Source organism: Brassica napus, chromosome A5 (assembly GCF_020379485.1).
Source record: "Brassica napus cultivar Da-Ae chromosome A5, Da-Ae, whole genome shotgun sequence".
NCBI lineage: Eukaryota > Viridiplantae > Streptophyta > Magnoliopsida > Brassicales > Brassicaceae > Brassica > Brassica napus.
This window is the reverse complement of record NC_063438.1, coordinates 18,954,929-18,965,941: the sequence shown is the minus strand read 5'-3', so window position 1 is coordinate 18,965,941 and position 11,013 is coordinate 18,954,929. Positions and strand designations below refer to the sequence as shown.

Genomic DNA, 11,013 nt, shown 5'->3' with positions numbered 1-11,013 from the left:
TAAGGTAGTGGGAGCGGGCTCGTGGAAACAAATCTGACCAGGCATTGTTGGCTATGGTTTTGTCGAGGTAGCAGTGGACTAAATGGGAGTGTTTCTGGCCTCTCCAAGAGATGAAATTACATGTATGCTTTACGTAGAAAATATAGCAAAACGACAGGAAAGCCCTAAAGGCTGTGAAGGAACTTTCAGGTCTCTCCTTACCCTCTGATTTCTCTTAGTTGCCAACAATTTCATTGAAGTCTCCCGTTAAAAATCAAGGAGTATCCCTAGATAGGGACATATTAATTAACTGATTCCAGACTTCTTGGCGTTTTGGGATTTCAGGTGCACCATAGATGAATGTGTTGTTGAAAGATGATCCCTTGAAGGAGCTGTGTGTGTCTATAAGATTTTGATTCGCTGAGAGAATCTGCAAGTAAATGTCTGACTTCCAGAATAAACCCATACCCCCAGGCTGGTGTAGAGGACTGAAGAGGAAGTTCTTATCAAAATTTAGTGGTGCTAATTCTTCGAAGACAAAATCATCCTGATTTTTGGTTTCAGAGAGAAAGAGGATGTCAAGGACGCATTGTTTGATTAGTTCTTTGACCCGCAGAACTGTCATGGGGTTTCCAAGACAACAACAATTCCAGCTCAAGATGAAACTGTCGCTGCAAGTAGCGGAGGGAGAAAAAGAAACTCTACCTAAACACTCTAAAATTACTTGAAACTTTAAAACTTCACCACTTAAAATAATTTCAATAACAGTGGATTTCAGAGTACTTTATAAAATGTCAAGTTCAACAACAATAGATTTTAAATGAATTTTTAAAATTTATGTTTGAATAAAAGTGGATATGTCATTTTAATATAAATCACCTAATAATCTTGGTTGAATAGACCCCCTTAAAATACCATGTTGGACATATGGATCACTATTGGGTGTATTCATATTTATCCTTTAAAAAATAAAGAATACTCTAATTTATTATACTATAGTGTTTCAATAAAACATTGAAAACATAACAATACTAATAATTAAACAACTTTTAACATGTATCTAATTAGTAATAAATTTTGTAACTTGTATATTGTCAAGATATTCTATTGATGTTATAATTATTTACTAAACTGAATGTGAAAATATTAAAAAAAATGGTGAAATTTATTTATTCTTAAATTGTATTCATTAAATATTATAATTTTAAAAATAATAATTTGTTTTTGAAATAAATCAATTAAACTATTGTCAAATACTTTTAAAATATTTGAAAATGAAAATAGTACTGATTCAGCATATATTGACAACTACATAAAAAAAATTATAATTTATTTTTGTTACTTTTATTTCAAAATATTATCATGCTAAAATGTAAATATATTTTCCGTGTCACAATTAAACTTCAGTTTCTTTTCATAAACTTAAAATAGAAAAAAGAAATTAGTATCTGCAAATACAATAGAACTCAAAGGTGGATATCCTTAATCAGTTATTTCTCTAAATTTTAAATATATAAGTAAATAAAATGCCCTAATGCATGCCAGAATTCTCCTTAAGATTCAAATGTTTATCCAACTAAAAAGCATCTTAAGTTTACATTACTACATAAATTTTAAATATAAATTATGTATGAAACTTAAAGTACAGTATATTATAAACAAAAACTATAGTTTTTCTTAAATAATTTTCTGTCAACTGTAATATCATTTTCCGCTTTGAAAACACTGGCCAAATTTAAAAATATTCAACAACTTTGAGGAAATATCTTTATATTTTCTTTTTGTTTAATACTTCTCAATGTTAATAACAGTGTACATGAAATATATTTTATCTAGAAAATACCATAACTGAGTTTTTTGTTAAAATTTTAATGCAATTTGTTATTTAAAATATGTACGAGATATCTAAATGGTAACTAACTATTAACGGGTTAATTAAAATGTTTATTCTATTTAAATTCTCATATAATTAAATAACAAAAATGATAATAATTAAAATAAAATATTTATATCAAACATGTTATATAATAATAAACAAAATACCTGTATTATTTCCGTTCATACTCCCCGTCATATGGCTGGAGGAGTATTATTTTTCCTAGATCTTTTGTTTGTAAATGACTAATTAAAAGGATGGGAACATATTCATCTATTTCAGTATGGAGTGATTTTTGGATCCCACCCACTCGCCCGAGACCAGCAAACAAAAACCTTCAAAACAGTTACCCGGACTTCACAGTCGACTCTCTCATTAACTCGGGATCCCTAACATGGAATTTACATGCAATTAAAGCTTTGGTGGATCCCCATGATGTAAAAATTATTGAAAGTATTCTATTAAGTAGAAATCAAATGGAAGATAGGTATGGATGACATTTCACTAACAATGGGAGATATTCGGTCCAATCAGGTTATCAAGTGGAACGGGTCTATCCTGATAAGGAAAAACCACCAGAATTTTATGGTCCCACAGTGGATATACTAAAAGCTTTCTGCTGGAAAGTGCGGTGCCCCCCGAAGATAAAACATTTCTTATGGCAAATCTTTTCAGGATGTATAGCGGTAATGAAAAATCTAAAAGCGAGAGAAATACAAGAGGATATATGTTGTGCTCGATGCGGAGATCCAGATGAATCAATAAACCATGTATTTTTTGAATATCCTCCAGCACGTTAAGTGTGGGCATTATCTAAGATACCATCGAATCCTAATATTTTTTCTATTAGTTCTTTTTTTGCTAACATGAATCATCTTTTTTGGAGAGTCAATCCAAAGATGAATGACCACCAATTTGCATGGATATTATGATATATATAGAAAGGTCGGAATAACAAAGTGTTTAGCAATCTGGATATTGATACAAGGGACACACTTAAAATAGCAGAATTGGAATCATCACTTTGGGCTGAGGTACAAATAGTAAATGATTAAACGAGGGGGCATCTGGTACAGACAAGACCCACACTAGTGACTCCATGACGGTGCTTCATAGATGGTTTATGAAAATATTAGGATTTATTTTCAGGGCAATGCTGGTATAACACTTTACCGGGTTTTGATGGTCTATTAGGGACAAAGAATATAAGGGTATGTCTTTCACCTCTTCATTCGGAGGTGGAGGCATTAATTTGGACAATGGAATGTATGAAGAATTTAAGATAGTTTCAGGTTACGTTTGCAACGGATTATTCTCAATTGGTGAAGATGGTTTCGGAATCAGAAGAATAACCAACATTTGAAAGTTACCTGGAAGACATTAAGCTTTTAAAAAGAAGCTTCTTCAATTCAGACATTGTTCATGTACCCCGGACGGAGAACCTACGGACGGATAGCTTAGCACGCAGTGTTAAAAACAACTGTCCTTCGTCGTTCATATGAATGCAGAGTTATCGATTTGGTTTACAGAGTCAACATCAATCTGTAAATGTTTGTTGTAAAAAAAACAAAATAACATAAAATATGTACACTACATAAAAAATTAGTAAAATAATAATTTTGTACTTTAAAAACGGGTCAAAATCTAGTAACCCTATTAAGACCAGATTAGACTTTTGAATATAGGTCCAAACCGGATCAGACTGAAATATTTATGGATTTTGCAGATTTTAGAATGGACGAACCTAAGCAGTATGATTGATATCCCTGGTCGTGCACTCAAGTTCATAATCTTTTTCTCACAACAATTATAAAAAGTATTATATTATGTTTCGTCACTTATAATTTCTCCAACATGTACCGAAGGGAGCACAAGTACCAAAAACACAAGACCGAAGCCCATTTCAAACAAACAAAAACAGTTAAAAAACTCAAACTTTCCGAGCCAAGGTTCTCTGTTTAGTGGCGTGTTGAACCACTTTCTCCTCAACGTGTAACCCTTTCCTGCGTCTCACGGCGTTGATGAGCTTCCTCGCCGTGTTGGGAAGCACGCTTGCTCCATCACCAAACTCTTCAATCTCTTCTTCAGTTTTGGGAACAAAGAACGGATCTTCCTCAAGCATTTCCCAATGGCTCAGAACCATCAGAGCACTCGCACCACCTGACGTTCCTTTTCTCAGCTCGTCTGCAAAACCGAAACTTTCAGAAACGGGCACGTAGGCATGGACTGTAAACAGAGACGACCCTTCTTGCATTTCTTCCTTGAGAACTCTAGCTCGTCTTCTGCTCAGAACGGCGTACATGGGACCAAGATACTCCGGTGCTGTGTTTAGCTCGCAGAAGTACATAGCTTCCACGATCCGTGGATTTGTCTGAAGCACGGCGGCTCTACATGCGTCTTTGACAGCTGTCATGACTTGTCCTGTGAATATTCCAAAGTTTTCAGGTTGTTTCTCTGTTTCTGAATCTTGTGCGAGATGAGACTCAATGGTGAAAGCTAATCCCCACATTGGTTCATCACATAGAGGTCCTGATGCTGTAGCTAGCTGAAACCCCGAGACTATGCTGCTTTCGAGAGTAAGAGCTTCACTGTACAATGCTGAGTCAGGTGGTGTCTCAGTAGAATCTTCTGTGAAGCCAAGTCTCTGAGAGACATGAGGAGAGCCTCTCACGAGAATGGATCCATCCTCGCAGATTCTTCTACCATCTGGAGCAAATAGTATGTTTGGACCTTTCTCTCTTGGACCAAGCGCCCATATCCTCTTGAGCAACTTCGCCCACTCAGCTTTGCACTTCTCACGATCATTCTCGGTTTCAGAGCTTGATGAAACGCCAGCTTCAACTAACTGGCTCTTTAATGCTTCAATGGGATCCACATTCTCTTCGAGGCTAGGGCTTTGAGATTCTAGTATCTTAATACTATGACTGCCTTTGCCTCCAATAATGTCACCAAGCAAGTCAGTGCTCTCATCAAGCAGCTTGGTTAGGGAGTGTGGTAGTTTCATGACATGTACTCTGATAACGCATCTGCCGTTTGGAGTTCTCTTCTCAACGTAATCCGACGCATTCAAGCTCAGAGATCTCAAACTTTCCAAAAGATTAGAGCCATCACCTTCAATTGTCTCCCTGTAGGAAACGAGAGGCGAAGAGACTTCAATGTTCACTCTTGCAAATCTGTCTATCAAATCCTTGATACATCTTTCTAGATGAACTTCTCCAGCAGCAGCAAGCACATGTTCTCCTCGAGCAGACACCGTGATCTCCACAAAAGGATCTGCTCGGTTCAAAAGTCTTAGACCTTTCATCAGAGCACTCATATCTGAAGGATCCGATGGCTCTATCGCCACTCTAAGAGTGGGAGAGACCTGAAACTCCATGCTGGCTAAGGGCCAGCAGTTTCTAGTAGATGAAAGTGTGGCGCTTTTTGATATATATGGTCCAAGCCCTCTTATGGCCACTACATTCCCAGCTTTCACCTCGTTTACTGGTTTTAAACCTTGTCCCATCATAAGATAGATTGAGTGGAGTTCTGCTTCTTGAATGTACTTCTGAGACGATTCGCCTTTGAGAGGATCATATAGAGCGGAAATCACAAAGACCCTTTGTCCGGCGCGAAGAACACCGCTAAAGATCCTGGCAAATGCAAGGAAACACTCATCCGACTCGCTTTTACTGTCGTCATCATTTAAACCGTTCATCCTCTCCCTGTGGTCTCCTCCCAGAGGTATCATTTTCATGGGCATAGCGAACATTTTAGATACAAACACAACACAGGGGGAGTCACGGCTAGAGTCACAAGCCTCAATTGATCTTCTAACATGCTCTGCTTCTGCAAGGACACTTGAATCAGCATCGTTACCACCTATAACTTTTCTTTCTGGGACCAAGCGTGGGATTCTATATGCCTGTGCTGAAATGGGGTCTGGCAGATGTTTCACAGCCATAGACAAGACTGCATCAGACAAAGGAAGCCAACGGCTCATCACTGATTGAAGCAAGTTTTTAGGATCCTTGTTCTGAAGCTCGCGTTGTGGAATATTCAAGTTAAAAGATTTGATAACTTTCGCGAGAACAGCTCTATCACTGCCGGGATCTAGTGCAGCCTCGTAAACCTCCCACAAAGGCTCAAGCACGAACTGCACAAACATTGGTTTTATCTTGCTTCCCGCATAAGACTTCTTCCCTACAATCATCTTTGTCTTAGGAATATAATAACGAGGACCCCATAATGATTTCTGCAACGTCTCCGCTTTAGCTCCAAGCTTGGAAGCATAGAAATTAGCAAACTCAGAGACCCCAAAACCCCATCCATCCAAAGCACACACAAAGACGACATTACCCTTCTGAGGCTGAAACGTAACCTCTTCATCATCCTCCAACAACTCAAGACTCTCATCAGTAATCTCACCTGAAGGACTCGCAAGTATAGAGTCAACATCAGACAAATACTTCTCAGACTTATACGCACTCACAATCCCATTAACCTCATGAACAATCCTAATCAAACGAGTATAGGCTTCCATAGGACTCAACCTCAACTCACAAATCAGCCTATCAATCTTGTTAAGCACCAAACAAGGAGTGAGCTTCTCAATCCAAGCTTGCCGCAACACAGCATGGGTCTGAATGTGTACACCTTCAACAGCATCAACCAGAACCAAAGCACCATCACTAAGACGAGCAGCTGTAGAGACTTCACTACAGAAGTCCATGTGTCCAGGGGAGTCAATCAAGTTGAGAGAATAGTCCTTGTAGCGAAGAGAAATCGAGGAGCTTTTCATGGTGATAGCACGGCGCTGCTCTTCATCGAGATAGTCCATGTACCTAACCTTACCAGCTAGCCTCGGTTTAAGCAGCTCACCGTCACCGGAGGAAGCAATGAGGTGGTCAGCGAGAGTTGTTTTACCGTGGTCAACGTGTGCTAAGATGCAAATGTTCCTAATCTTCCTACCATCAGACTCATCCATCTCTTCCGTTTTATACAAACAATGCCTACCTGCAGATTCAATGTTGATAAAAAATACTTAGCTTCAAATCAATGAAAAGGTTTATATCTTCTATGATCTTAATTTGGCAGAGACGATTCCGATTCAAACTAGCCACATAAGAAACGAACAAGAGAATCCATCGAATCAAACTATGTCATTCTCAAATCAAGTTCCTAAAGAAAATTACGAAATCAACAGAGAAGATCTTGGATCGAACCGAAAGAGAGATCTAAACTACAGAGATGCGCTTTTGAAACATTCAAAATTTACCTTAAGCGATTTACCTTGTAAAGCTTATCCGAGCTCAGGCGATTTCTCCAGAAGCAGAAACACTTATCTCCGTTGAGTTTTCTCTTTGTTATAAAGCTTATCTCTATCTCTATCTCTTTGGAAACAGGACGTTGACGAAGAGCGAAGAAGAAGAGAAACGGCCTTGCTTCCTCGGCTGAGCCAAAAGTAACGGCGGCGCAGGGTTTGGGCGATTTCCTCTCCAAGTTTCGTCTTTTACAATAACCCACACCACCGCGTCAACCTATTATTATATTCGGTATGTCGAACCAAGTTTTACTAAACCGGATTCCTCTGGCTGAGTTACAGAGAGTTCGGTTAAATTAACATATTGGAATGTAGAACCGAGTTTTTAATAAACCGGAACTAGTTTGGTTAAATTAACATTATTATATATTTTATTTATTGCCTAAAACTCTTAAACCGGACCAAGCGTGGGTCTAAGATTCACTTGCCCTAACTTTAGCCAAAACATCGAGAGAGAGAGAGATGCAGAAACGAGAGTTTGCGAAATCCGGCGGTCAGTCGGGTGGATCTTCGGCTCCGCCAGCGAAGAGAGGCCGTCCCTTCGGTAGTACGAGTGCAAACTCTGCAGCTGCAGCAGCCGCGGCGGCGGCGGCGGAAGCGATGTCTCCGTCAGCTCTACTCGGCCCTTCTCTTCTAGTTCACAATTCCTTCGTCGGTAAGCTCCCAAATCACCAATCTTTATATTGAGTGAAGATCTAGTTTTGGAATGTGTGTGTGAGGAGCTAAAGATGATTGATTCCTTTACGCGGATTTTGAATTTTTAGTAGAGCAGAACAACAAGAGAATAGTGCTGGCGTTACAGAGTGGTCTGAAGAGCGAGGTGACATGGGCGTTGAACACACTTACGCTGCTCTCCTTCAAAGAAAGAGATGATATTCGTAGAGATTTCACTCCTCTTGCTAAGATCCCTGGCTTGCTTGACGCCCTTCTCTTAATCGTGAGTTTTACTTACTTACCTACTTACTGTGGAGATTGATTCTCTCTTCTTGATCCAATCATAAATTGGCAGATTGATGACTGGCGTGACATAGCTCTCCCTAAGGACTTCACAAGTGGAACTAGGGTCAGGTCTTTAGGTGTCAATTCTTCTGTTTCAGGATTCGGGAGCGAGTTCGATGCTCTTGCCTCTGTTCAACCACCTGGGTGAGTATGATCTTTCAAGTTTCCTCCTTTTCAAGTTCTCTTTGCTTAACCTATTGGCCTAGCAGATCCGGCGTTGGCTCTTCACCTGGTGAGGCGTTAGGGAAAAAGAGCAAGCATCAGTCATCTCAGTGGTGGAATGAAGAGGATGGTTTGTTCAATCTAGACGATGAAGGCAGAGCAGAGAAACAGCTCTGCGCCATTGCTGCATCTAACGTCATCCGCAACTTCTCCTTCATGCCTGATAATGAAACTATAATGGCTCAGCATCGCCATTGCTTAGAAACTGTTTACCAATGCATTAACGATCATATGGCCGGTAAGGAGAAACACTCTGTTTAATATTTGACTGCAAGTATGGACTTAACAGAATCTTTTAATTCGCAGAGGATGAAGAGCTGGTCACAAACTCGCTTGAGACCATTGTGAACCTAGCTCATTTGATGGATCTTCGTATTTTCAGCTCCTCTAAACAGTCATACATCAAGATTAAGTGAGAGTTTGTATATACTTGGATTCTTCTACCATAATGCATCTTAACTTGTTTCTCAATCTCTAACTTAACGTGACTCACATTCATCACTCTTCTGCAAATAGTGAAAAGCAAGCAGTTCAAGCTGTCTTAGGGATTCTCAATTCTTCTGTCAAAGCTTGGAACTGTGCTGCTGCTGAACTGCTGGGGCGTTTGATAATCAATCCAGACAATGAACCTTTCATTAGTCCCTTGATTCCGCAGGTTTGATACGCTTCTTTTATAATGTAATTATGTGGTGGTTTGTGGTTCCTTAATTGAACCAACCTCATGCAGATACACAAGAGACTAGTCGATCTCTTGAGCATACCAGCCGTCGATGCACAAGCTGCAGCTGTTGGGGCACTCTACAATCTTGTGGAAGTAAACATGGATTGTAGATTGAAGCTTGCAAGTGAGAGATGGTAATACAAAAACTATGCATCCTTAACTAAATACAATGAACACGTTTTTATATTACACCAATGACACATTGTTATGTTTCTGTAATAATTGTTTTCAGGGCGATTGATAGGTTGTTGAAAGTGATAAAGACGCCACATCCAGTTCCAGAAGTCTGCAGGAAAGCTGCAATGATTCTAGAGAACCTTGTCTCTGAGCCACAGAACAGAGGGTTGCTACTGGCGTATGAGAATGCTTTTGCTGAGCTGCTTTTTCAAGATGGTAAGTATTCTGATTCGTTTGCGAGGATTTTGTATGAACTAACTGCCAGATCAAATAGCAGAGTGGCTTCGGCTAGGGGAATCTGGGGAATGTAATGTGTGGGGTTGGTCAGTCAGTGTCCTTCTCAGAAGATTAGTGGTTTTGATTAACTATGCTGTAATGTATTATTATTAGTAGTAGACTTCATTATTTTATATGTACTGTTAAAGCACCGTATTGTTGAACAAAGGAGATGGTGGTTTCTTCTCATTGCTGCACTTGCATACATCCAAAATAGAATCTGCAAAGATCTTGAGCGTGCAGATCTAAAACATGAGAAACACATGTCTATGATCATACCTCACTTCAGATTGTCACCCTAGAAGAACATACATGTTTAATGTTGTTCATATGGCTATCTATACATCTTGTGGACTAATGGGCTTTTTAGTAACCAGAAAATTATGTTCCAACTATATAGTCTTTTTTGTTTTTGTAAGCTGGCTTTCATTTATACTAAGAAAAGAAAATATTACAAGCCCAAGGCTAGTGTTTTCAGGCAAATGCCTAGTTCCACATAACACAATTAAAAACCCATGAGGTTCAAATAAAGAACTTTCATGTTTGCAAGGCCCACCAGCCCAAGAAAGTGAATCGGTAGACAGTTTAGGAAGTTGGAGAAAGTTGCGTCGATGCTTACGAAGGAGTTGATCGAGTTGGAGTTGTTTCGAACCAACGATGCATCATCTGTGAGGAGAGGGTAGGATTTGATTCCCTAAAGCTTTGGATCTTGTTTCTAATCTGACGGTCAAGCAGAGAGAAGATGGAATCAACCGACCTGAAGGTGTTGTTATGGTGACGGTCATTGCGCTCCTTCCATAACCAGTACACAGTTGCTTGCCATGAGAGGAGTGTAAGAAGACGTTCAGCTTTCCGCAGAGGTAACATCTCCATTTGGGCGATCGTTCGACTCCAAGATCTCCTGGGGGTGATTCGACATCGCGTTGTTACCATTGTCCAGAGTGCGAAGCCGTAGGAGTAGTCAAAGTATAGGTGATCTCTTGATTCGGGAGCCAAATTGCAGAGGAGGCAGGTAGGATCTACTTGAATCCCCCATTGGATCATTCTATCTCTAGTTGGACACCGATCAAGAGTCATCAACCACAAGTGGAAAGAGTGTCTCGGGATAGCTCGAGGGAACCAAATTGCTTTAGTCCAAGATGGTTCTGAAATTGTACCTCGCAAGTAAGTGTAGATTGCTCCCGTGCTAAATTTTGTGGTTGTTGTTCCTTGTATCTCCCGTTCGTAGTAATCTTGTTGACTGGTAAGCTCAATTGTTGTCATGTAGGCATAGAGTTCAAGCATTGCTTCTGACCTAGCCGGTGGTAATCTCCAATTCCCCTCTCGATTCAGTGAAGCGATGGTTGCATTCAGCGGAATGCCTAGATGGCCACCAGGGGAGACCTGCGACATGGTTATGGAGCTTGTGGGTGCCCAGTTATCTAGCCAAAAGCGGGCCGACCTTCCATTCTCAACCCTCAT

The 11,013-nt window shown here is 39.7% G+C and overlaps 3 protein-coding genes across 5 annotated transcripts; 1 reads left to right on the top strand and 2 right to left on the bottom strand.

Moving 5' to 3' along the window:
- Window positions 1-3,662: 3,662 nt before the first annotated feature.
- On the bottom strand, window positions 3,663-7,363 carry LOC106451782 (elongation factor-like GTPase 1). 2 transcript variants are annotated; one of them, XM_013893757.3, is made up of 2 exons: window positions 7,113-7,363; window positions 3,663-6,850 (listed from the first exon to the last, which is right to left on the bottom strand). In XM_013893757.3, the coding sequence occupies exon 2, from the start codon at window positions 6,819-6,821 to the stop codon at window positions 3,786-3,788; it is 3,036 nt and encodes a 1,011-aa protein (XP_013749211.2). In that variant the 5' UTR covers window positions 6,822-6,850; window positions 7,113-7,363; the 3' UTR covers window positions 3,663-3,785. The 2 variants fall into 2 exon arrangements, with proteins under 2 accessions (XP_013749211.2, XP_013749210.2); XM_013893756.3 differs by having other exon boundaries at window positions 7,127-7,363.
- A 187-nt stretch (window positions 7,364-7,550) lies between these two features.
- Window positions 7,551-9,741, top strand: LOC106451783 (armadillo repeat-containing protein LFR). Of its 2 annotated transcripts, none has more exons than XM_013893759.3 (8): window positions 7,551-7,812; window positions 7,922-8,094; window positions 8,167-8,300; window positions 8,366-8,616; window positions 8,685-8,790; window positions 8,895-9,033; window positions 9,106-9,233; window positions 9,332-9,741. In XM_013893759.3, exons 1-8 carry the CDS (start codon window positions 7,620-7,622, stop codon window positions 9,585-9,587), a joined length of 1,380 nt encoding a protein of 459 aa, XP_013749213.1. In that variant the 5' UTR covers window positions 7,551-7,619; the 3' UTR covers window positions 9,588-9,741. The 2 variants fall into 2 exon arrangements, with proteins under 2 accessions (XP_013749213.1, XP_013749215.1); XM_013893761.3 differs by having other exon boundaries at window positions 7,561-7,812; window positions 7,925-8,094.
- A 426-nt stretch (window positions 9,742-10,167) lies between these two features.
- Window positions 10,168-11,013, bottom strand: LOC106453844. Its single transcript, XM_013896045.1, has one exon. The coding sequence runs from the start codon at window positions 11,011-11,013 to the stop codon at window positions 10,168-10,170; it is 846 nt and encodes a 281-aa protein (XP_013751499.1).